The sequence below is a fragment of the Ursus maritimus genome, unplaced genomic scaffold, assembly GCF_017311325.1.
Source record: "Ursus maritimus isolate PB19 unplaced genomic scaffold, ASM1731132v1 scaffold_7, whole genome shotgun sequence".
Taxonomy (NCBI): domain Eukaryota; kingdom Metazoa; phylum Chordata; class Mammalia; order Carnivora; family Ursidae; genus Ursus; species Ursus maritimus.
The window spans coordinates 23,637,712-23,664,990 of NW_024426885.1; the positions used below are offsets into that span (position 1 = coordinate 23,637,712).

General features: G+C 41.1%; 1 protein-coding gene across 1 annotated transcript in view; it reads right to left on the bottom strand.

Annotated features, from left to right (window-relative positions):
- The window catches only part of SORCS3 (sortilin related VPS10 domain containing receptor 3), a 567,608-nt gene that overhangs the window by 44,243 nt on the left and 496,086 nt on the right, over nt 1–27,279 (bottom strand). The window contains exons 15-16 of the mRNA XM_008686652.2: nt 3,497–3,614; nt 2,355–2,488 (exon numbers count right to left, since the gene is read on the bottom strand). Of these exons, the coding sequence (XP_008684874.2) occupies nt 2,355–2,488; nt 3,497–3,614 (252 nt within the window). The remainder of the gene's footprint in view (nt 1–2,354; nt 2,489–3,496; nt 3,615–27,279) is intronic.

Here is a 27,279-nt window from a genome sequence, read left to right on the forward strand (position 1 = left end):
AATATTCAAGCTGACATCCATATGCCACACAGCACAATTCTCAGGGGCCTACTGTATATATTGCTATGACAATTTTGTTGGATTGTGGTTAATAATTGAAAATTAGTCTTTCCAAGTGTGAAAATATCCTGTCTCCAATGGGTCAGAAGTGTTACAGATAGGACGCTGACATTCAAATTAAATTCCATTTAACATATCCCATTTGAATGACTCTCACTGAAGTCAAGCTTTCCAGGGCATGAGTTCAGGGACGAAGAGTAGCTAGGGAGCAGCCATAGTCCTCCAGCTGGCTTGCAGTTACCAGTTATAGTTCTGGTAGAAAGTGGGGAACCAAAGATGGCTTCCAGCACAAAGCAAGTTTCAGAAATAGGTTGATGAGGTTGCTGGGCAGGTGCAGCTGTTCTGCACTTATTTGGATTCACTTCTGTTATTCAACACCAGAAAATCCCAAATGCAACTCTGTCACTGCCCTGCCGTGTTTATAGGCTGATGTCCGAGCCCATAGCTTTGTCTTTTAACCTGTAATGGGTTATGGAAATATCTAGATTGAACTTCAACTTTAGACTGTCATGTAGAGGAGGAATTCACCCAGCTGGGATCAGAGTGGGATCAACAATGGGATCACCCATGCTCAGCCTTGGGAAATTTGTTGACTCTCCTAAAAGGAACAACATTCAGGAACCTGGTGCAACTATTTAATTTACTCCGGGCAAGGCACTGAAGCAAGTCTCGAGTTCCCACCCTCGTGGCACTTGCATTCTGTTGGGGAAAGGCAGGTGGCGATAAAGCGATCAGAAAACATGATCACGCCATATGGTGACTAATACTAAGACCATGAATTCGGGTGAGGTGTCAGAGTGACAGGGTATAGGTGAGATCAGGTGGTCTCAGAAAGCATTTCTGAGAAGCTGATATTTTTGCTGAGTTGTGAGTTATCCAGAGGTGCCAGCCATGCTGAGATTTGGAAGAAATCTTTACATTTGCTGTTGTCTCTGCTAGGAATGAGCCTGGATTAATTAAGATACAGAAAGAAGATGGTAATGTGGCTGCAAAATGGTGAATGAGGTGAGAATAGTAAGAAATTAAGGCACAATGGTAGCAGGCCAAATCATCTAGAGTGGAGCAGGCCAAAGAAGGAAAATGGCACGATATTTTAGGAGAGACAAAGCCACTGGAGCGTTTTAAGTGTAGGAGTGATAATATCGGATTTGGGTTTTTACAGTCTAATTTTGATTGCTGTGAGGAGGAGAGGTTTTAGGGCAATGAGGGTAGAAATAGAGATACCATAGGCTTTTGGAGTGTTCAGGTTGCAGTAGACACGGGCAAAGGTGCTTTGGGTTAGAATGTGTTCTGGAGGGGCACCTGGGTGGCTCAGTCAGTTAAGTGTCTGACTGTTGGTTTTGGGTCAGGTCATGATCTTGAGATTGTGGGATCAAGCCCCGTTTTGGGCTCCATGCTCAGCAGGGAGCCTCCTGGAGATTCTCTCTTGTTTTCCATCTCCCTTCTACCCCTTCCCCCTGCTCACACTTTCTCTCTCTCCCTCTCTCTCATATATAAATAAGTAAGTAAATAAGTAAGTAAGTAAGTTCTGGAGGTAAAGACTTGCAAGGACTTGCAGATGGCCTGGACCTGAGGGTAAGGGAAAAATCAAGCTCTCCTGGGATTTTGACTTAAGCAACCATGTGTTTTATTGAGTTGGAAAAACTGGTCCGAAGAAGAGCTGAAAAACTGCTCCCCATAGCAAAGGTTCAGGAAGAGCTCCCCCTTGGCCTCACTGAGTCGGAAATGCCTACTAGCAATTCCAGGGAAGATGGCAGCTGAGTACGTACATGGGCACAAATGTCTCCATCCTAGAGGTCAGTGAGGTCAGAGCTGGAGGTAAATATTTGGAAATTTGTGAATCATTGGTCATGAAATTTAAAGTTGTTCTTCGTGGTTGTTGTTAGAGGAAGAAAAAAATGATGAAGAGAGAGAGAGTTCCCATTGAAAACCATGGTTTGAGCTGATGGGTCTGGAGGTAGCTCTTCATGGTGGCAGCTCTCCAAGCTCTGTCAGTGTCCCACCCAACCTCTCTGGTACTTTCCCAGAGCTGATAACTGAAAATGAGAAGAAGTTTCCTTGGACACACTGCTCTGATAGAACAGTGAGCTTCCTTGTGAAAATGTCTCCTCCCGTCCTCCTACCAGGGGTGCAGACTTCCCATCTGGCCCAGGGACTGGAACCATCAGGCCCACAGGCCAGCGAACACACCTCACCTGTGGGGCATGACGTCCTCCCTTACCTGCATCTTCATCCCCAGCCCCCAACAGGTAGATGTCTGGCTGAAATTGACAACGAGATACCAAGGGACTCACCATTCAAAGTCCCAGTCGGCACAGACACAGGGTTCTGAGACCACTGTCCCTGAGGAGTCTCGGCCCAGGGCACACTGAGCTCCTGGCTTGCGTTTCTTGAATATTTTCCTTTCTCCCATGACACAGGGCTCCCCCTTAGAAAGAAAGTCCATAGTGAGAGAGGCAGAAAAACACAAAGGAGATGAAATAAGCCAGCTTCTCTATAAGAAACGTTAGCCTTTTCATTCTGTTTTGGTCACTCTGCGTAGCAATCTCTTTCCCAGTAACCATTCAGGAGTCTCAAGGGCAAAAGGGCCAATCTTTTATTACAAGAGGAACATCATAGGGCTGTCCCATCACTACCCTTCACCCACCCTAGCCAATGATGTCTTCTTTATCTTGTTTCTTTTCCACCTTCAGAGAGAATGCAAAGATTCCAAGTCACCTTCACAGATCTCCAAATTGCCCAAATGACCTCAGCATAAATTCTAGTGGAAAAGAACCCACTTCTGGCATAGTTTTCACACCATCTTCAGAATAAAACCAAAGCTGGCCCCAAAAAATTCCCTCTCTCTGATAAACAACCATGCCCAAGTCCTTATTCCCAAGCAAGGGCAAAAAGAGGAGAAGCTGCCACAAATTACATGAACCCAATGGTTCTGAGAATGCAGAAGTCTGTTTATGCTGCATAGCAACAAATATCTGCCATTTCTAGAGCCATTCACCCTCATCCCTCACCCTTTCTCTATGGTCCTATTTCCAGTGCTTTTGGGGCTCTTACTGCAGCCTGGCCTGACAAATGGTTTCACCCTCCCCACTGGAAGGTGGGGAGATAATGAAACCATTAGAAGGTCTCCAGGCTGTCTGGGCTTATTTCTCCATAGATAGAGCTAAAACCCCAGCTTATCATTGTCACCTCACCCCTAGGCTACTCAGTGACCTCACTGGGTAGATGGGGATCCCAGGGTGCAAAAGGGTCATGAAATACCATCTGTCCATGCTGGACCTGGATGTGTGGACTCCAACCCTTCCCCCTAAATCTACTATTTTTTTTAATGGCTTTCTACCTTCCACCTCTAAACAGGAAGGCCCAGAGATGACCAAACAGGGCTTGTAGAAGCTCCTCCCCCTAGAAGACAGTGTACCCCTACCCTCTGGGGTACCTGGTTGAGCAGGTGCCAGGTCTGATAGTCCTCCTTGGTGCAGCGCCGGCTGAAGATAGATTTGTAGTCCACTTTTACCAACTGCCATTCAGAACGGAGGCTGAAGTGGCCAAAAACTCTAAGTATTTAGGGGAGGCATGGGAGAGACAAGCAGAGAAAGCCCCCAAGTCAGTAACTAATGTACAAAGACCAGAAGGAGAAAGGACTGAATTGCAGCCTAGACTCAACAGGTTCTTCCAAAATGAGGTCTTTGAAGGTCACCAAGGACAAAGTCCGCCATTTATATAACTCTAGCCAATTGACATGGTATTCACAGTGGGTTTAAAAGTAGCCTTTTTTTCAATTGCAAAAGTAATAGATGTGATTTATAGGAAGAATTGAAAATACAGAAAGATATGAAGGAAAAAATTCACCAAATGGTTCAAAATCTTCCACCCAGATAGAACTGTTGTGCATAGTTTGACATGTAGCCTTCCTGTTTCACCTTAATGTAAGCACAGTATTTTATCTACTGATGTCTACTGACAGGGACTCAGTTTTCTCATCTGTAAAGTAAATTGTATGTGTGTACGTTGGAGGAGGGTGGATTAGCTTATCTAAAGTATGGCTGCCAGTTCCAAACTTCTGACTAAATCTAAGTGTGTTTTAGTTGAAACCCCCATTGCTTAATTCACATGGATAACATCTTCCTTCCCCCTTCCCTGAAAAATCACAGTAGCCTCATAAAAGGAACTCATATTTATGTATAGTAAAGAAGCATACCATCTGTGTGATTTAGATAATCAATACTGACCTTTTCAAAGCCCAGAAGTTGATGGCCCTGTAAATATGAATGATCAATCATTTCTAGAAAAATAGAAAAAAAGACTGATCATCCATACTCCACTCGGATGGCATGTCTTGTAATTATGACACAAGACATCTATCATAGTGCTGTAAAGGGGAGACCAATCACTCTGGGAACCTAAACCAACAGAAGCCTTTCAAGGCATTGGATGGCTTCCATGTGAGCAAAACTTAATCATGTTTCCAGCCCTGGATTCTCCTCTCCCCACAGCCAGATGTTCCTACAGTGACACCTAAGAGACTAACTCTCCTCAAGGGACAGTCCCTTCTGCTGTCTGAAGGATGAGCTTGGACACTTTGGGAGGTGTGAGAGCAGATTGAAACCATGAAATGGACAAAGAAATGGGATCGTTTTGTAGATTGTACAACTTATATTACACCTTAGGAAATGCCTTTTAATGTTTTATCAGTTTAAAAGTTAAATTTGGCTTGTTAGAGTGTTGTCTAAAAGAAGATTAAACGGACTTTGAGGTGAATAAGTCATGGGGATAAAACGCACAGCATAGGGAATACAATCAATGATACCATAATCGCGCTGTATGGTGATAGATGGTAGCTACACTTGGGAGCGTAGCATACCGTATGGAGATGCTGAGTCACTATGTTGTACACCTGAAACTAATGCAGACTGTGTGCCAACTATACTAAAAGAACAAAACCAAAAACATATGGTCTTTATAAGAATCTTAGCTCAGCACTGAGTAGCAGAAGCCATGGGGCTAGAATATCCTGGGTTGTGTGGACAAAACCATGTGAAGCAGAGTAAATGTAAGCACCCCCCGCCCCCAGCTTCTCTTGGTTCTCCTTCATTCACGGTGTATTCAGTGATCTCCAAATCCAATACATCTGTACCAGGTCACCACTGAGGTACTTCTATCTTTTAGTCTCAATTCATCTCATGGAGAAGTCAGGAGTCAGGCCCTTCTAAATCTCTAACAAAGCAGTTATATCTTAAAATTTTGCTTGTTTGAGGAGAAAGTTATATTGAAACATCGTCAGAAGAAACAAACAAACAAACAAAAAACAATGGAAGGAGACTTGGAAGAATGTCTTCTCCCATCTATATCCAGCCCATCTAAATCCTTCCACATTCAAATGCCACCTCCTCTACTCATTCTTCCCTGATTGGAGTACTCTGAGTAGAATTATTTTAGTGATGCCAAACCAAACACTTCCACCTACTCTAAATAGTTTACAGTTAAATTTCATGGATCACAAAATACATCATGTCCGATTAGTCACATTCCTTTCTATGAAAGGATTACTAGGCAGACAGAAGAAGGAAATATGAGGCACATGATTTACCTGGATATCAGCAAGGCATCTGACAGGGTTTGCCATAATAGTCTTGAAGAAAAGATGAAAAAATATGAGCCAGGTGCCAGTAAAATTATGTGACTGAACAGTACCTAATTAAAGCATTAAAATCAACCAGGAGGGAGGGCGTGAGTAGTCAGCTACAAGGTTCTGCTGTCTGCTCTTTCCTGTTCATCATTTTTATTAATGACTTGAAGACATGAAAATAATGGTCATCATTGGAAATCACATTTCCTGATGACACAAGCTGGAAGAAACAGTCAATATACTTGATGGCAGAATCAGGACCCAAAAAGGTCTTGACAGACTGAAGGGAGAGAATGAATCTAATAACATGTGGCATCACAGAGAGAGATGTCAAGTCCTCCCCCTGGCAATTACATAAATATTGAATAAAGGAAATAATGCTTGATGCAACTCAGGTTAAATAATAATAGTAGTAGTAATAATAAAAATAATAACATGGCAGCTTAAGACTTTTCATACACAATGTGATTAATATAAGTAAATACCTCAGAGAAACCAAAAATATTTAAGATGATCTTAGAATGCATTAATTACTGCATTTTTTATATTACCTAGAATGAAAGAGGCAATATCCAGGTCGATTTTACATTAACTAGATCACGAGGAAAAATTGTACTTAGTTTTGGATGTCACCATTCGATCCCCTGAAATTTTAAATAAAAGAAAAATATGCATTCATTGGCCCATGTATATCTATTATGGAGAAATTACATCTATTTTATCAGATTTTTAAAGGAGTTCACAGTTCCCTAAGCTTAAGGACCACTGAAAAAGGGAGTAATAAGATGATGTACTAGATTGAATAGTGGCTCCCCCAAGGGACATGAGCATGTTCTATTCCCTGTAACCTGTGAATGTGACCTTATCTGGACCTTTGAAGACATAAGTTAAAGATCTTGAGATGAATCTATATTCCAGAAACTACAAATCACTCTTGAAAGACACTGAAGAAGACAGAAAAAGATGGAAAAATATTCCATGCTCATGGATCGGAAGAATAAATATAGTTAAAATGTCTACGCTACCCAGAGCAATCTACACTTTCAATGCCATCCCGATCAAAATACCAATGACATTTTTCAAAGAACTGCAACAAACAGCCCTTAAATTTCTGTGGAACCAGAAAAGGCCCCGAATCGCCAAGGAATTGTTGAAAAGGAAAAACAAAGCTGGGGGCATCACGTTGCCGGATTTCAAGCTATATTACAAAGCTGTGATCACAAAGACAGCATGGTACTGGCACAAAAACAGACACATAGACCAATGGAACAGAATAGAGAACCCAGAAGTGGACCCTCGGCTCTTTGGGCAACTAATCTTTGACAAAGAAGGAAAAAACATCCAGTGGAAAAAAGACAGTCTCTTCAATAAATGGTGCTGGGAAAATTGGACAGCTACATGTAAAAGAATGAAAAGACCTCGATGTGAGACAGGAATCCATCAAAATCCTAGAGGAGAACATAGGCAGCAACCTCTTTGACATCGGCCACAGCAACTTTTTTCATGACACATCTCCAAAGGCAAGAGAAACAAAAGATAAAATGAACTTGTGGGACTTCATTAAGATAAAAAGCTTCTGCACAGCCAAGGAAACAGTCAAAAAAACTAAGAGGCAGCCCACGGAATGGGAGAATATATTTGCAAATGACACTACAGATAAAAGATTAGTATCCAAGATCTACAAAGAACTTCTCAAACTCAATACATGTGAAACAAATAATCAAATCAAAAGATAGGCAGAAGATATGAACAGACACTTTTCCAATGAAGACATACAAATGGCTAACAGACACATGAAAAAATGTTCAAAATCATTAACCATCAGGGAAATTCAAATCAAAACCACATTGAGATACCACCTTATGCCAGTTAGAATGGCAAAAATTGACAAGGCAGGAAACAACAAATGTTGGAGAGGATGTGGAGAAAGGAGATCCCTCTTACATTGTTGGTGGGAATTTAAGTTGGTACAGCCACTTTGGAAAACAGTGTAGAGGTCCCTTAAAAAGTTAAAAATTGAGCTACCCTATGACCCAGCCATTGCACTACTGGGTATTTACCCCAAAGGTACAGATGTAGTGAAGAGAAGGGCCATATGCACCCCAATGTTCATAGCAGCACGGTCCACAATAGCCAAAGTGTTGAAGGAGCCGAGATGCCCTTCAACAGATGACTGGATTAAGAAGATGTAGTCCATATATACAATGGAAATTACTCAGCCATCAGAAAGAACGATTACCCAACATTTGCAGCAACATGGAAGGAACTGGTGGAGATAATGCTAAGCGAAATAAGTCAAACAGAGAAAGACAATTATCATATGGTTTCACTCATTTATGGAACATAAGAAGTAGGAAGATCAGTAGGAGAAGAAAGGGAAGAAGGAAGGGGGGATAAACAGAAGGGGGAATGAACCATGAGAGACTATGGACTCTGGGAAACAAACTGAGGGCTTTAGAGGGGAGAAGAGTGGGGCATTGGGATAGGCCAGTGATGGGTATTAAGGAGGGCACATATTGCATGGTGCACTGGGTGTTATACGCAAGTAATGAATCATGGAACTTTACATCAAAAACTAGGGATGTACTGTATGGCAACTAACATAACATAATAAAAAATTATTATTAAAAAAAAAAAGAAATCATCCTGGATTATCAAGGTGGGCCCTAAGGACAAGCATCTTTATAAGAGATATAAAGAAGGGAGACACGCAGAGAGAAGGAGGCCATGTGAAGAAGAAGCGAAGACTGGAGTTCCATGGCCACAAGCCAGTGAACACCAGGAGCCTCCAGAAGATGGACTATGCAGAGAAGAACCTCTTCCCTTCCCACTAGAGGCAATGCTGCTCTGCTGCCACTTTGATCTTGGACTCTGGCTTCCAGAACTTTTAGAAAATTAATTTCTAGTTGTTTAGCCAGCTAATTTGTGGGATTTGTCAGTAGCAGTCACAGGAAATTCATACAGATGGTGATATGACTCAAGACCACTTTTCATCTCTTTGGTCAAGAAGTGGTGTGAAAACACTGGCCGGTTAACTGGGAGATGACGTGGGAAGGGGCAGGGGAGGGGAGACTAACAAGTGGGAACTCAGGAGATCTCTTGAGTATAAAAAAAAACTAACAAAATGGAAAAGTGTGAAAGTTTACAAAGTGTGAGAGAGCTTTCAGATGGACAAACTTGCCCACAGAGGAAAAGAATGCTCAAGACCGAGTAAACACAGAACCCTAAACTCAGGCTTACCCACTTCCCAGGGCTGCTGAGCAGGAGGCAAGCATCCTCCAGGGGCCCAGCCTCACTGACCCAGACATTCTAAGGATGTCCGTCATATTGGTCTTCCCAGTTCTCTGGGTTCTCTGTTTCTGGGCTCAGACTGCTCAATTCAGAACTGAACACAAAAATAGGGGCCCAGTTAGGACTTGTGGACTAACCTAGACTCTCCTCTCCTGCAATTTTTCCAGGCACATCGTTTCATCTAGATTTCTTTGGCTTCTATCCCAAATGTCCTTACATGGTGTTTCCCAGGTCTTTGCCCAAATTGTAAATTGATATGCTAATATTTTTACTAAGGAGTGTGCAAGTTTGCTCTCCCATGTGATCACTTTAATATGCCATTTAAACATCTAGTGTTAGGATTATGAGCTTTGCTCATTTTCTCACTGGACCCCAACTAAGATCAGGGGAGCCCAACTAAAACCCCTTGGCAACTTTCAGACATTAATGTACTCCCCATTTCCCCACAGATTATCAATTCTGGGAAGAAAAATGCTCATCATTGGCCCCCTCCTGTGGGGCATAAGAAACTGATACACGGTCTCTCTTTTGCATGTATCTGACTTCCCTAATTCCGTACAATACTGCATTCATTCACAGCTCTTCTGATTAGAGCCCACGGAAGCCAAGGAAATGACAGAAATGCAGCAAACTTAGCAGGAGATAAAATAAGGACTAATTTAAATTCAAGCATTTCTCATCCCTTTTCATAACTACTCTTAGAACAGATGTTAACATTCACAATAAGATTTGTGAAAGTGAGAACCCAGCAGAGAAACCAGCGTGACCATCATGAGAGGCCATGTCCGTCACTTTGGGGTGATAAGCATCCACGAGGTGGATTAGGGATAGAGAAAGCCCAGACCATTTCTAATTAATAAAAAAATTTCCCAAATAAAAGTTTCTCATCCATTGGAGATGTTTCTCTAAAGTTACAAAGCTCATAACCAATAAAGTAGGCACAGCATACTCCTCCCACTTGTGGTACATTTTTGGGGAACAACATGGTTTACATGCCAATTTAATACGAAACCCGAGAAAGGTAGGGTGGAGGAACCAAAGACATGGATTATCTCTAAAAAGATATTGTGATTCCCAAATCAGGTGCTACTTCTTGCAGAAAGTTTTCTGTGACTGTTCCAGCAACATGAGCTCTTTCCTCAGAAGCTCAAATGGTCCTATTATGCCTCTTCCAGAGGTTCTCCACTGTCTGCATCAGAATCACCTATAGGGCTTATTAAATATAGATTGTCTCATACCCAGACTTGTATGTTTTGAGTGCCTGATTATTTGAATTTCTGAAAACTCCCTAGGTGATACTGATGCTGGTCCCAGGACCATCCTTTAAGAAACACACTTCTAGACCACTTACCTAGAACTTAATTCTCCTATCTTTGGTCAAATTTGTGTCAACCAATTAGAAAGCTCCTTAAGGCTGGGAATGCTCCTTGTACTTCTTTGTATGCCATATGGCCTTTCGGTAGATGCTTGACAAAGAATAGGTAATTAATTATTGAGGAACAAGAAATTTTAGACTGTGGTTTCATTCTCAAGTCTTTGGCAAAAAAAAAAGTTAATTTCTAGCACGCCCAAATCCACTACCATCCATAGTTTCACTTCCTTGCAATTACCAAGATAAACTAGTTTAAGCTTGTTCTATGGAAATGCATTCCTAGTCCCCCTTCTTAACTTTATGTGTATTTTCACCAACATAACAAACCCCTATCATGTGAGATAATGTATGGGAAATCTTGAAAATTCCAATGGACAACAAATGTTCATTACCATCACCATAATATTGCTGGAACCCCCACAGACTCATACCCAAGGCCATTTTTACAGGTCTGGCTCAATATCCCTTTTTCAAGGTATATACTAACCTCAAATGCAGGGCTTTGCCGTGTGTGTGTGTGTGTGTGTGTGTGTGTGTGTGTGTGTGTGTGTGATATTTGATACACAGCCTTGGAGAAAGTAGATACTTCCTACATAAATACAAATGATTGTCTAGAAACAGGTAGCCTTCCTTTTAGTTCCCTTGAAGAAGTTCCTCCCAACCACACAACAAAATTAATGAATTCTCTAAGCCATTTCTCACTATATGGATTTTCAGGAAAAATCAATTAAAATTTATTACTTCTGTTTTTCTTTTTCTTTTTACCTTGCCACCTGGATTTTTTCATGAGAGTTTTTGGCTCCACTTAAGATTCAACTTCTTGGGCTGTATAAACCTAAGAGACCCTCTATTTCTTTCTTTAAACTCCTTTGGTGCCAGTAGTCTACACTACAAATATAACTCTGGTCAGACAGTGTCCTCCTATGCTCTTGTGCTATTACTTGACTTCTACCATACAGATGTTCTGGGCATGGTGGCAAGAGTATGAAGCAAAGAAATGAAGACATCTTTCCCTAATCCTGGTCTGCCACTAAATTAGCTAGGTGACCTTGAGCAAGTCACTTCATCTCTCAAGCCTTCAGCTTCCTAATGGAAGATGACTTTGATCAGTGACACATATACTCCAAGGATGGGATGCAGAAACAGTCTAGGTGGAATGTAGCCCTTTCGAGATAATTTTCAAGAGTTTATTTTCTTTCACTCCCTATGTCTACCTCGAGGTGTACAAGCCATCTATCTCCTGGTGACCCCATACACAAAGGATTTATCTATTAGAGTCATTCATCTTTGTCTCCACTGGCACTTCTTCCATATAACAGATGCTCATTAAATAGTTCTGGGTTGATTAATGGATAGAATTAATCTATCAAAGTCATTCACTTCTTCCAAAATTGGGGTAATAGCTTTACCTGCCCTTATTTTCTGGGCCAAAGAACATGGTTGAGCTGCATGTCCTTTGGGATCTAGAAAGACAAAAAAACAATCTCAAGAGAGTAATGGCAGTGGCTTCTCTGTCTTTGTTATCCTGGACTGTGATCGAATTTCCACAAACAACTATGATTTTCTGGGACCCTAACTAACACACCTTATCTAATCCACAATCCAGACTTGAGTGAGCCTTTTGGGGAGGGGAGTGATTAATCTGAGGGAGGGAAGTAGTTCACAAAAAACTTCATTAGAATTCCATACACACCAGGGGTTAGCTACTCATTAATTAAATGATTTCAAAGGGGATCTTGGTATATAATTGCTATAATTTAGGTGGAAACAATGCCACACTAAATGTAATTAGAGGAGCAGCCTCTGTAAAGTTGTTTTTCTCTTTATAGGAAAGCAATTTTGGGTCACCCGATTCTCCTCTGCATAGTTCTTTTTCCCCACCTCCAATTATATCAACCTTCATACATAGTTGTAAAAGCCAAGAGAAGTTTCTAAGAGAGAGTGGTTGATCACAGTCCTTCAGAGAGGAAAAGGACAAGGATTTGTTACAAGAAAGTCACTTTGCAAAAGAAAGAATAAATGGTGCTTGCGGAGTCAGATTAGGACTTTACTGAAGACTAATTTTTGAGGGAACATTTGATCGAACTCACCTAGGATGATACTGTGTCACCCTTGATCTGCCCCAGAACCACCCCCTCTTTCTCTTATTTTCTTGAGGGACTCCTGTACCCGCATCCTCAGCTCTTCTAATCACCAACTCCCCCACTTCTATCTGCCTGAAGAAAAACTTAAGAGAATAAGGTCAAATCTGACCATGTCAGTTCCTTCCTGACTTTCCTCTCCCTGTGGCTGACTAAACTGAGTTCTCAGTCATCAGGCTAGAAACCTAATTCAACACCTTGTTTTTGCCATGCTCTTCACTCCTTCATTCTTTGCCTAACCCAACCCATTGCAAATGTCACCACCTCTTAGAAGCACTCCTCAGATATTGCAAGTCTAAGTGATCTCTCATTCTTCTCAACTTTTGACTTCCTGTGTGAGCAGATGGTGACCTTCTCCTACAGAGGCAGAGGATTTTCCTCAGTGTCTCTAGCCCTCTGCTTCAGTGACACTATATTCTCTTTGCCTTCCTCTCACTTCTTTAAGTGTACTTCTCCCCCACCTCTCCCTCCTCCCATCTCTGACTGTTATAATTTAAGCCTTCTTTTTCTCAATTCTTACACTTGACCTTGGCAATCCTGTTCATTTCTGCAACTTCAACCTCTATGTAGAAAACTCCCAAGGCACCCACTATTGTCCTTGAACTCTCATAAGATCTAGTCATGAATATCATGCTAGGACCTCTGCATTTGATTCAAAAGCCACCCTGCAGTACCTCCATCTACCTTTGTAGTATTATCTCCCGCTACTCTCCAATGCTACTTCTGCTCAAACAGAATTCCATTTGTTCCAACAAAAGCAGCATGATTTCCTAATGCCTGCTTTTCCTCTGCTCAGAATGCTGTTCCAGCATCTTATCTTGTCCAATTCCTACTCATTCTCCAAGTCTCAAGTCAAATAATGGGCAGGGTGATGGGAAATAATGGGTTAGGGTGAAAGAAGGGGAGGAAGAGCTTTTCAAATCTAAATATTTCAGAGTGGCCATTTTTATTTCCTCTTTAAAAAACAAAACTACTCTTAAATAAACCAGGGTTTTGTTTCCAAATATATGAGGTTTTTTTTCCTTTATTTTCTTTATCATCATTCTATTTTAAAATTTTTATCTAATTATAACATTTAAAGAGAACATGATCTCAATTATATCAGCTCTTTCTAATTAGTCCAGAATTTCCATGTGGCCCAGTGTATGATCAATTAAAAAAAATTAAATGTTTGCTTAAAAAATACATATTCTCTATTTGTTGAGTGGAGGGTCACATACAGGTCTTTTAAATAAAGCTTGCTAATAGTATTATTCATCAAAATCATACCAACTTTTTGACTGCTTGGCCTATTGGTTTCCATGTGAAATTTATTAAAATATTCCCCTATGATATTACAAATCTTCCATTTCTCCTTGAGTTTTTGTATGTTTTATGCATTATGTAATCATAACACTATACAGGTTTTGAGATTATTCTATCTTCTTCATGGATTATTCTCTTTAGTTTTAACTCATGCTAACTTTTTTTTTTATTAAAGATTTCATTTATTTACTTGTCAGAGACTGAGAGAGTAAAGCAGGGAGAGCAGCAGGCCGAGGGAGAAACAGGCTCCCCGCTGAGCAAGGAGCCCTATGTGGGACTCAATCTCAGAACCCTGAGATCATGACCTGAGCCTAAGGCAGACGCTTAACCAACTGAGCCACCCAGGCGCCCCTCGAATGCTAACTTTTCTATTATGCTCTCCCCGATCCTCCCTCTTTCTGCATTCCTTTCCTTAGGAAGAAAAAATAAATATCTCTTTCTTCTGAATTCTGGTAGCATTTTTTTCTGTATTTTGCATATTACTCTTAGTACTTCCAATAGGAATCAAAGTGCATATACTATATACATAAGCGTCTTATCCTCTTTGCTAGATTTTAAGCTCTTGAAAGTTTGCAACTTACATACGCTGTACCTTCCACATCATAAGTGCTTGTCATATATTTATGGTCTGAGAGCCAGTAGAATGAAGTAGTCAAAAACAAAGGTATTGGCATCATACAAGGCAAGGTATGAGTGCCAATCTCGGACCTATAGAAAGTTCCTTACATGTATTAATTAGACTTCAGTTTCCTCATGTGCAAAATGAGGATAATAACAGTATCTAACAGAGTTCTGAGGTTTGAATGTGTTGCATATATATAGTGTTTTGTATAAATTAAGAAGTAAATAATTTTAAACAACTATTAATATTTTTATATAATAGTATCTAATTATGATAATTTACTTTATGTCCTTTGTTGGATGCCTAAGAGCTTTGTGGGCAGACTGTATGCTGTATGCTTTTATATCCCCATGATCTCTACTACAAGACTGTAAACAGTAGGTACCCTAGTAAAAGTCAATCAAATAACAATAATAATTAGAAATACTAATAATAGTGATCATTTTTGAACACTTATAATCTATTAGCTACTTTGTATGGATACCTCATTTATTACTCCCATTTAATTGAAAGGGAAACTAAGGCTCAAAGAAGTTAAATAATTCATCCAGAAAGAATTAAAGAGCAAGTAGTTGTTGGAGCCAGTCCAACTTAGGCAGTTGCTGCTAATATAACACAGTTTCAGCACTCTACTTTTAGCAAGGCCCATACCCCTCTGTAAGTGTTTCATGATTCATTAACAATCATTTGACTGCACAGTTTGGCACTGAGGTATGGGCACAGAGATCTTCTTAGCACCAGCTCATTATAGGCTACTTGCACAAAAGGCAGAAACCCCATGAAATATATAAAACTGAAAGCACAGTTGGAGGAAGGAAGAAAAGAGAAATCTGTAGAGAAGATGTATCCAGAGAGCTTCAATTATGACCCAATTCATCTCAAGGTCTAAAGCATCTACTAAGTGGGCAATTATGTAGTTGAACCTGAACTACGACCACCTTTATTGGTTCCATCTCTAGCTGGGAGTCCATGGAGGCATGGAAAAGGACAAACAGAATTATAAAGTCTTAGTCATCCAAGGGTCCTTAGGGATGAACATTTGACCCACCCCCTTCACACATAGGCTGGGGAAAACAAAGCAGTAGCCTGCTCAAGAACACAAAGAACTAAGATCCAAGTATCCTGAAACCCAACTCTTCTTCCCACACTGACTGCTTTTCATGGGAAACCTTTGCAGCATGCAGGCTGAGTCATGGTGCGCCATGTAGAATGGTAGTGCTATGAGTCATTACTTGGTGGAACACAGAGAAGACTAGAGGTCATATCTGGGACTATAGCATTAAAGGAAGTCTTTAGCCAAGACTCACCTTCTGCATTTTGCTGGCTTTTCCTTCAGGCTTCCATGTCTAAAGGATGCTCTGGATTTTCCAAACTCTAACCTGCCAATCTGGAACTACAGATGTGTGCTCCAGCTTCTTTTAAGAGAAAGGATTTTCTTGGATTTTTTAAGATGTAGCACTTTCCTTTGTACACTTTATTGAATCAAATGAATCATCAGAATGACATAGATAATGATGTCCCTGGTTTCTGGGGAAGTGAGCTTCCTTTTCTCCAAAGACAGCTTAGTTGTTTTCACTAAGATAGGTGAAGGTCAGAGATTCTAGGGTGATGGAGTCTAAGATGAGCTTCACAGGGGGCTGGCAAGCTAGAGGGCAAGCATAAACCTTCAATTTATAAATGGGGGAGAAACCCCGTGGGTCCCAGGGAAGAAGAATTCTCCCACCAGTCCAGGTACTACCTCCACATTGACATGTAGATAAATGTGCCCCAAATCAAATCTTCTGCAATGACCTCATCTGGCTACCTGCAATTTCCCCTATTGACACACTGGATTTATTTCTCATTCCTCTAAGTAAACAGTTAAACCTGCTGTGGATTCCGGTGAGTCACACACCATCTTCTCTGCCACCTCCGTCCAGAACTCAGAATTAGCCATTGCTAGGAAACCGCAAATCCCAACTCAGTCCTTTTACTCAGCCTTGACTCCTTTCACTGGGTGGATGTCATTAATTTGAGAGTAAATTATTAGAAACCTGGAAAACAGTTCTGAAATGCCTGCAGATTTATGATGAAGTCATTTCACAAAAGGTCACAGGCAACCCTGCTATAATTAAATCTTTCATTAATTTTTAAAATACACAATAACTTACAAATGCATCATAAATTAACCAGATGACCTTGAAGAAATTATTTAGAGTATTGCTTCATCAGAAGACACTATCTAGCAATTTCCTGAATTTTTATTTTATGAGTGGGATTTGTCTATTTTCCATTCTGGTCTTTGATTGTTTTCCAGTAGCCTGTTTATTTGAAATGATTTTGTATTAATTCACTCAGAGCATTAGTTAGCACTGAGAAGTGACAGTGGGTAGTTAAGACTCTCCCTTCCTTTAGGTGATAGCCTCGAAGGTACAGTAAGTGTGACTCATACAATCACCCAAATATACTTAAGTGTAGCTCCTGTCTTTCATTATCTGGGAGATACTTTTTTTCTCATGTACATTTTTATAAATGATTTCCATTTTCTCATTATAAAAAATTAGAAAACTATAACAATGTATAGATGAGAAAATAAAAGCCCCACTGGAGGTAACCACTCTTAATATTCTGTGAAGGTCCCTTCTATTCATTCAGTGCTGTTCTTTCTCAGACTAGGATATAAGCAATAATCAGAAACCACAGCCAGGGTTGGAACTGTTGGAAGTTAAAGGTTCCCTGAGGTTTATGGCAAGCTCTCTTTCTCTCCTTCTCCCTCTCTTTCCCCTCCTCCTCACCATGTGCACCTCCCGAACCACCATCACCACCATTAAAAGCTCATAATTAGATTATAGAACAGATTCCACGAAATCTAGACCTTAAGTAAACTTCACACAAAACTGATCTTTCTTCCATAGGGTGCAGAAGAGGCTTTAGAACACAAACTTCCCATCGGCACAGTCCTTGACTGTCTTGCCTTAGCCCAGTTCTTGGAACTCTTAGAACAGTGTCTATCTTGTAGTGGACATTCTATGCCCAAACAACAGGAGGCATCCTGTTGAATAAAGAACTAATAAATGTTCTTGTAATAGGGGCTTGATACATGTGGATCCCTGAGTCCTTTTCTAAATATCTAGTTCTCTCTAGAAGGCCAAGGCTCCCCATGCCTCCTCTTGCCTCCTGTTCCATGAGCCTTCCTCTCTGCTTCCATGGGCCAGCTGCTGAGGACCGATTTAAAATCAAAGCAGAAAGAGCTGTGTTCTGGGAAGGCCAGCCATCAGCAGCCCACAGTTGTCGGTCTCCAGAAATTCAGGCTGCATCCTTGGCTACTGGTGTGTGTCCATGCCACCTGATTGTTTTCCCATTAGGGTGTAGATGGGCTTAGCGCTAAAGGAGGTCAGCAGCTGCGGCGGGATTGTACTGAGTGAAAGTGAGACAGGAATCAGACCTTAATAGAAATAGACAGGGGATCAGAAGCAAGGGATCCTGCAAGCAGAGCCCATCCCCGCAGCATGATGCCCCGATCTGTGAGATGGTGGACAGAGGCAGGGATTAGAAGGTTTGAAAATGAGTTCTGGAAGAGGCAGAGAGTGGAGGGGAAAGTAAGAAAGAAACCAAAAGTCACTGGAACCAACAAGACAAAGGGAAGAAAGCTGGGTTTTTACAATGAACTTAGAGAATCATTCTATGTCCAAACAACTTCAATTCCTTTCTCAAAACTTAATAGGCTCCTTCCATGGGTTTGAAGTTTAAAGTCCATAACAGTGGGTTACAAACTGGTCTGTGAACCTGTGAATGATGAATCAGGAGTTGGGGGGGAAGAAGAGGAATCTAAGAGATGGAAACAAGGGGAGAAGTTGGACATTCAAGGCAGGAGGAAATGTATGGAAATCAAAAGAGCTGGGAGAAAGGAGGAGTGCCACCTGGTTTTTCCCATGACATCACATTTCTCAGTCTCTTACTTTGTGTCAAGTCCTCAAGCAGAGGATAAAAGGAATCCTAAAAAGCATAAAATTCAGCCCTTGCCTTTAAATGTTTGCAGTGCAGTCCAATGGTATTCACTTGCAATGCATCTGCTGCGCACGAATCATCCGCAAGCCTCCATGTTCAGGGCTCTGAGAAATGACCAATAAGACAGGTGGAAACCCTATGCATCTCACAGACTGAGAAAAAGACCTCACAACCCCACTGCAGAGATGACCAATATGTGCAACACTCAGAAAACAGTGCAAAAATAAAGACAATGGCAATTCGCCATGACCCAGTCATCCCACTTGTAGGTATGGAGCTCCAAGAATTCTATGTAGGCACTTGGAGGCATGTGCAGAGATAGAACAGTACTGCTGAAAATAGTACAAAACTAGAAACAACCTAAATATCTATTGATAAAAGAATGTAGAAATACACTGTGTGTATTCCTATCATGACAGAATGCCATATAGCATTGAAAGCGTCTGGACCAGATAGATATGCCCCAAGATAGATAATATTGAGTGACAGACCCATGTAGGAGAATGATAGCACTTAGATAAATTATACACTTTAAAAACACATAAAGCAACACTACATATATTTCTGTGGATAATTAAATACGTCCTAAATGTATCAATACACACCCTAGAAGGATATGCATCAAATTCACGGCAGTCACTGATCTGTGTAGGGAATAAGGGAAAAGGATCTGAAACGGGGCAATAATGAGAAGGCTGAATCTCCTGGGATTCCCTGTATAGTCATTTAAAAAAAATCTGAAGCCAAAGTCATAGCGTGTTAATATTTATTAATTCCAGGTGGTTGGTACACTGGTGCTTATGAGATTATTCTTTGTACTTTTTTACTGCGGTTTGAAACTCTCAAAGAGAACTGCAAGAAAAAATATAGGTATGAAATTGTGGCTGTAGAATCTATTGTGGAAATCACAAATTGAAAATCTTACAGGAGCCAGGAGGGCAGCTTAAATGGACCATGATTGAGCTGAAGCACGGGAGCAGACTCACGTGCATCAGGTGAGAGGCGGGGCATGAAAGAGCATGCCCAGCCCAAAGCAGGCAGCTGCCATGCAGCTCTAGAAAGCTGTCAGACTACGGGCATTTGGGTTCAATGCTGCCAGATGTTTCCAACTTGGCAAATTTGGGCTCCATTAAAAAAAAAAGTGCAGACAAAACTAAATACACCTGTGAGCCAAATCCTGCAGCTTAAGAAAGAAATTCAGTGAAAGGGAATGAGAAAGAGCTGAAGGAATTGAGGAGGGCTTCCCAAAAGAGGTATCCTGCCTGTGTGGCTAGGATAAGAAATGAGAGAACTTCTACGGCATTCCAAATGATCTGCCTGTTCAATCTTTCATAGAGGAGTGCAACTGGAGATGTAGGTGGTGCGTGGGGGAAGTTTGTAGAAACTGGGTCAAAAATTCAAATTATATTTGTAGTAAGTTACCATACATTAAGCTTCATGTGCCTTCTCATTCAGGGTCCACAAATTACAACCTGTGGGAAAAATCTGGCCTGCTCTCCATTCTGGAAGGCCTACAAGCTAACAATGGTTTTTACATTTTAAATTGTTGGGGAAAGAAAAGCAAATGAAGAATGGTATTTTGTGACATGTAAAAATTGCATGTAATTCAAATTTCAGTGTCCATTGGTAAAGTTTTATTGGAACACACTGATGACCATTGATTTGTATATAGTGAGTGGCTATGGCTCTTTTCACCCTAGATCGGGAGTCAAGTAGGTGCAATCAAAGGCCCTGTGGCCAGCAAAGTCAAAAATCTTTAGGAAAAATCTTCGTCAACCCCTGTCTAGGGGGCCAAAGTTCTTCCCTGAAAGTGACCCATTTCTTGCTCATGAGACGACAGAGACTACAAACATCTCTAACCTCCTCCTTTGGAGATTATTTCACTTAATTCCCATATCCGTGTCAGGAAAGCCAAGCTCAGAGGGAGAGCAGGTGAGGCTTCTAAGATCACATGGATGGTAAGTGGTACCCTGAGCGCTCTCCCCAAAGTGTGGAGCTCCAACACCCAAGCTCTTGGCCACCGCTCCATCCCACACAGCAGTTTGTTGGTCAAAACAAGTCTTTTCCTTCCAGGCTGTTGCCAGCCTCCCACACGTCCCAGTGACATGCAGCAGCCCCTACGCAGGCACACATGCTGCTTGTGTGTTCCTTGGCGCAAACAGGATGGTGCTTCTGGGATGATGGAAGTCGGCTGACAACGTGAAGGATGTGAACCCAGCAGCGGGCCTGAGAGGCAATGACTTCAGAGTTCCACTGGATTTACCGATTACTCGAATGACTTACTTTGGGCAAAGGGGCTCTCCCAGCAAACAACAGAGAATTGAAAAACAGATCAATGGAAGCAGCGCTGGTTCATTTCCAACGACTTTATCGGATGCAGTTACTGGAGGCTAAACAATGCATTTATGCTCCAGGTTGGGTCTCTGTGTGGCGCAAAGGCTAGATTTGAGGGCACGTTCCCTGCTAAGCATGTGGTCACAGTCTCTTAAGTGGAAAGAAGGTCTTCATTTTTTTAACCTCTGCATCTTCAGGGTTTGCATAATTTTCTAGGCAAAATGTTATCTCTCCCCTTCACTATGGCTATTAGTTCTGCTGGTGGAACAATGGATCAGAGATTTATGCCAATTAGAACTGGATTTATCCAGAGAGTCAGCAAGGCAATTGGCCCTAGACAATTTGCTGTAAGCATCTCTAGTCTTCCTACCACTCACTCTCCCCTCTGCAGCCCAGGCACGGTCTACTATTCCATGTTTGCTCATAATGCTCCCTCTCCCCTTCTCTTCAGAGCCACAAAGACTTTTCTAGCTATTGTATCTTTAATCCCTTCTTTGATATCCAATGGCAACTACAATTTATCCCATACCTTCCAATTTCATTGTTCTCCAGGTCTAGCACATGTTCGTCATATCTTTTCAAACAGGCTGTGTTTGAGTGGGTCTGCTGTGCCTTGGTGTCTGGAGCACAGTGGCCACCCCTCAATACTTAGTGAATAACTAGCATCCCGCCACTCTTGCCTCCACACAGCATGCTCCTTTACTGAATGAACCTTGGTGAACACCAGTACCTTCCCTCCAATTTCAGCTCTGAGCCTGATGTTTAAAATTCACATTCTTTGCTCTCAGTTTACCTCTTCCTGAACATGTGAGCTAAGCACTGAATTTCTCTGAGCCTCAATGTCCACATCTGCCCAGTGATAACCACCTGATGTACCTGGTGGGGCTGTTGGGGGAAATCTATGAATAGAATTTGGGAAAGTGCTCAGATACCTGGAGCAAAAGAGGGTGTTGGACAGACACAGGTTGGTAAGAAGATACTTCTTACTCCCGGCAAGAAGTGTCCACTTTCTTCCAGGGATGCAGGACTTGCCTCTTGGTTTCATTGTTTTTTCCCCAGAGAGGCTGCCAGGTTCTCCCTGGCTCCTGTAAAAGATCAGCTAAATCACAGCCAATTGGTTCAAATACCTCATATCAAGAAAGAATTTCAAATGTAGTTTTGAGGATGCAGGAAAGCAGTGTTTTTACACCTGATTCCACATCTGAGGCACACCAAAAAGAGCTTTCCTTAAAGGGCTAATTTGGGGGCAAATACACTGAAGAGGCCCAAGTGTGCCAGCAGCACAGGATCTCAGCTAGAGAGCTGCTGCCTGAGATGGCAATAGTCCCTCTGGCTTGTCAATCATCTGGCCCTGTTCTCAGCCTTAAGTAATAAGAATGGTCACATTTCACAATGAATTAGGCTAGACTAGATGGTTCCTGCCAAGGAGATGTTGAAATAATAACATTTGAAAAGACAGTGGAAAAAAGATCAATGAAAGTGAGCAAATCTCATGCCTGCAAGCTGGGGACTGTCTCTCTCATACAAATTCCCATCGAGCTAGTGTTGGAAGGTACCATGCTGCCCAAGCACTGGCCTCCAGGAGAAGTGGAAGCTGGTGGACTCTTGTGAAAGGTGGAGGAAGTCAGGGATCACTCCCAGGAGGGTCCCCATTCTCTAGCTGCCCCATTGTGCCCATGCATCATTCCACCCCTTGCATCATCATCCTCCATAGACACCTCAGAAGGTGTCTGCACACAGAAGGCTCTGACTTCAACCCAATCCCTACGTCCCCATAACTTGCAACAACTGGATTCTGATCAAAGCACTTCAGAGTCCGGGGAAGTCACTGCAATCACAACGGTGGTAAGATTATTGGGGACGGGCACCTGGGTGGTTCAGTTGGTTAAGTGTCTGCCTTTGGCTCAGGTCATGATTCCAGGGTCCTGGGATCCAGTTCTGAGTAGGGCTCCCTGCTCTGCAGGGAGTCTGCTTCTCCTTTTGCCCCTCTTCCCACTCGTTCTCTCTCTCTCCTCTTTCTCTCTCTCTTTTGCAAGTAAATAAAATCTTTAAAAAGAAAGATTATTGAGGGACCCTAAAATGCACTTGTTAATTCATCCACTTATTCATTTAATCATTCAGTACATAAATGCCATTAAATCCTTAGTGCAAGCACAAAACTGATAAACATATGGCACCCAAAGAACAAGATACACAAAGATCCTCCCTCATAGAACTTAAAAGCCATTTATGTGTTTACACACATACACAGGCATGTCTGTCTGTCTTAAGGGCAGATGAAGGTGAAGGAGGAAGTTACCAAAAAAAAAATGTCATTTTCATTAATATTTATTGTTTAACACATTGCAAGGGAAAACTACTTAGGGTTAACACAGCATATGGCAAGGGGATCCCCCACGTGATCTGATGAGTTAAAGAAGGTGTGCTAGAAGAGCTGATCCCTAAGCTGTGACCGGAAAGATGCCTAGAAGTTTGGTTGTTCAAGTGTGGAGTGCAAGCACCTTCCAGGCAGATACACAAAAACCTTGAGGCAAGAAGGCACCAATGGATCAGAGAAACGTGGTCAGAATCGGGGGGCCAGAAATGAGGTCCCGGTCATGTGGTCAGTGTAGATGTTTGTAAGCCGTTCAATGAGTTTGGACTTTATCCTAAAGGCAATGGACAGCTTTCCATGGGTTTTGAGAAGAGTGGCATTACCATTCTCCATTTCAAGAACATCACTTTGGATAAGGTCAAATTCCTAAACACAACCTAAGAACCCTCACAGTATCAATCCCTTGACACCCAGCCATGCGCTCTTCCACGGCTCTTTGTTTTGTTTGTGTCCTTTGTCTTGAAATCAGTAATTTTTTTCAACAAATAATTACTGACTTACTACAATGTGACAATTTCCCTTTCAGGAGGAGTACTGAGGTCACAGTACTCAAGAAAAGGGTTTAAATTTGTGCTTGCTTTGAGCTTATATTCTATTACCTATTAACTGGCTTTCCACTGGTAAACTGCTATTGAAATTTCAAGACCTATTCAACTGACACTTTTTTGTGTGCGCGAAGTCTTTATTTTCTTTTACGCATATCCCGGTTACACAACTAGGGTTCTTTGATGATTGGTGTATCTCCCTCCCCCAACACACTGGCCAGTGTTCCTTGAAGGTGAAAAGAATTGTATTTATCTCTTTAATTCCCTCTAAAAGAGTCTGAAACATATTAGAAGCTTATTACACAATTTTTAATAATGAACTATGTATTATTCAGAGCTCTCCAGAGAAACAGAACCAATAAGATATGTATATAGAGTTGAGCCTTGAATAATGCAGGGGTTAAGGGCATTAAACTTCTGCACAGTTAAAAATCTGTATATTACTTTTGACTCCCCCAAAACTTAACTATTAGTAGTCTACTGTTGACTAGAAGTCTTACCATTAACATAACATCAATTAATACATATCGTGTATGTTATATGTACTATATACTGTATTCCTACAATAAAGTCAACTAGAGAAAAAAATCGTAAGAAAGAGAAAATACATTTATAGTACTGTACTGTATTTATTGAAAAAAAAAAATCCATGTATAAGTGGACCTGTGCAGTTCAAACCTGTGTTGTTCAAAGGTCAACTGTGTGTGTGTGTGTGTGTGTGTGTGTGTGTGTGTGTGTGTGTACATAAATATATATAGACAGAGAGAAAAAAGAATTTACTATAAGCAATTGGCTTACACAGTTATGGAGGATGACAAGTCCCAAGATCTGTAGGGTAAGTCAGCAAGCTAAGAAACCCAGGAGAGCTGACAGAGTAGTTCTAGGCTTCAAATCCAAGAAGAGAGGATTTTTTAGTTGGAGTTAAATGCCAGAAAAAGCCATATCCCAGTTCAAAGGCAGCCAGGAGGGGTGAATTCTCTTTTGCTCATGGAAAGGTCAACCTTTTTGTTCTATTCATACTTTTAACTGATGGGATAAGTCCCACCCACATTAGGGAGGGAACTCTGCTTTACAAGGTCTACCAATTTCAATGTTAGTATTATCCCAAAACACCCTCACAGAAACATGCAGAACAATGTTTGACCAAATAGCTGGGTACCCTGCAGCCATATCAAGCTGACATATAAAATTAAATATCCTAAACTGATAAATATTTAAATCCTCCAAAAGAAGGTAACAAGATAAGCCAATAAAACCTTAGTGAGAATGAGCTAGCTTTTCTTCCTCCCTGACCACAGCTGAGCTGCAATCAGGGTTAACCATGAGGAGAAAAATACAGCAGCCAAACAGCCTATACGATGAGTGAGTTTTTGGTTAAATGGCAAGAGTAAGCACGCTTATCCCCAAATGGGCCCCTTGCCCTCACAGTGCTTAGGGGATAAATCAAGTTTTTTGAACTCCTACTTCAACCCATGTCATTGTCATCCCACGAGGGAAAATCACTGGTTAGCTCTACTGGGTCACCTGGTTTTAAAGTTGTTTTCAAATCTAAGGCAGAGACAGAAATTGCCTCTTGACAGTCTTTTCAGGGCTCACACTTGTGGCTTTCTGAAGAACCCTGACAACATCTGGATCGTTTTCATACTAAAACAATCATTCAGAGAAACTCTGAATTTAATAAAAAGTTAAAAACAGGCAGCCTGAATTGCTTATACTTGGTTGGACAACTGTTTCCAAACTCATCTTACTTTCATGAAAGGACAAATAACTGTCTGTCCCAAATCCCATGTAAGACAATTATGCTCTACTCTTGTTCCTTTTCTACTTACTAGCATTTAACGTATTTTGATAAAGAAGGTAGAAGGGGGCAGAAGCTTTGCCTGCTCTTGCGGAGTCTTAGTGTGGAGGAAAGGAAAATAGGAGTGCTATCTCGTCTTTTCAGTAAATGGTTTGGCCCTGAGGTCAATCTCCCTCATATCCATGTGACCAGCTAAACTCCATCTGAAGCTGAGAAAAAAATTATTACCATTTAAGATTAGATGAACACAGAAAATAAACTGTAGCCTTAGACTTGCTAGGGAATGCCTGGTCATGCAGAGGTTGGTGTACATGGGATATTGTTCAAAGTAATGCCCAAGAGAAGCAGGCAGTGAGTTCAAAGAGGCCCCATACAAGAAGATGCAGGATAAATCACATTACCGGATGAGGAGAAAGCTAAAAAGAGGGGCCAGCATGTGTCTTTCGTGCAAAAGCTGGGAACACCTGACGTTAGGACCATATATATCTTCACTGCCCGAGACTCTAGGACCATGTCAGGTTTGACTGTGATGGGCAGCCACGTCTGGTTTAATCAATTCAGACAAACTATACAACCTTCCTGAACGTGTGTACCTTTGCCTTACGGAATTCAGAATTCGGTACTTTAACTCCTTGATGGCCATATCAGAGGAAGTCCTAGAAAAGAGGAAGGTTTTCTTTTTATAGCCGGTGACTGAGGATAGGAAATAATTTGCAAAAGTTAGCTCATGTTAGAGATTCTCATGAACAAAGATGGTGGTATTCCCAGTATTTCATATACTTCCCAGAATTTGTAAGAAAACATCTTAATCTCCTGGCAGAGTATTCTGGGTAAAATGACAGAGTCATCTGTATGTAACATTTATTTAATGCACAAACTTTACAAATACAGGAATTTCTGATTTGTCCATCTAGAACAGTCTCTACCACATAGGTACCAACAATTTCTTTAACTTGTATTATTATTATTATTTTTTTTACAGTATAACTTTATAAAGGTCTTGCCAGGACCCTAAACCCTTGGGATTTCTCTCTCACTGCATCTCTGTTACCTATGTATCTCTGTACACACACACATGTAGATGTGTGTGGACATCCATACACACATCACTTGCATATGCGTATTTGCAATCCATGTATATCTATGTATTTACCAAATCTTTTGTATTTTAGAAATAATATTTATACTATAATACTTGCTTTAAATATCCAGAACTTAGGCTACACACACAGTATTGCTATGTATCAACCAAATGATGAAGCTTTAGACTCTAAGCATCAATAATAATACGCTGTATCTTAAATACTGTCTATACTTGTGCAGCTACACTTGCATATAATATTGCTAAGTCGTAATAAAGTGATTAACAATAGAAGTCTGTTTAGGAACTTTAATTAGAAATTTGGTTGGTGAGACAATCCTGTAGAGGGTGTACTTTAAGAAAATGGGAAGAAATTATGGACAAAACTCAAATTGTAACCTTATATCCTGAGCAACAGACTCTATGGGAAATCCTTGCTCACATTTTATAACAGAACTGCCCAGAGAAACCTTGCCATAACACAGGTTCACATCTACAAACATCAGTTACTAACGCAATATACCCCTTGGGAGGATCAGAGCAGCTCTTCCGAGGGCTTGATATCCTATCTTTCCATTTTCAATCACAGAGCTCTGAGACCCAACCCAGCACCTAAAACATAGCAGATGCTCAAAAAGGAGTGTTCAGTCTTTAAAAGACAAGTTCACCACCCTTAGAGTTAGGAGAAAATATTTCCCTGGCAATTTAGGAAATTCAGAGAGAATTAAAGAAGAGAATTTAAA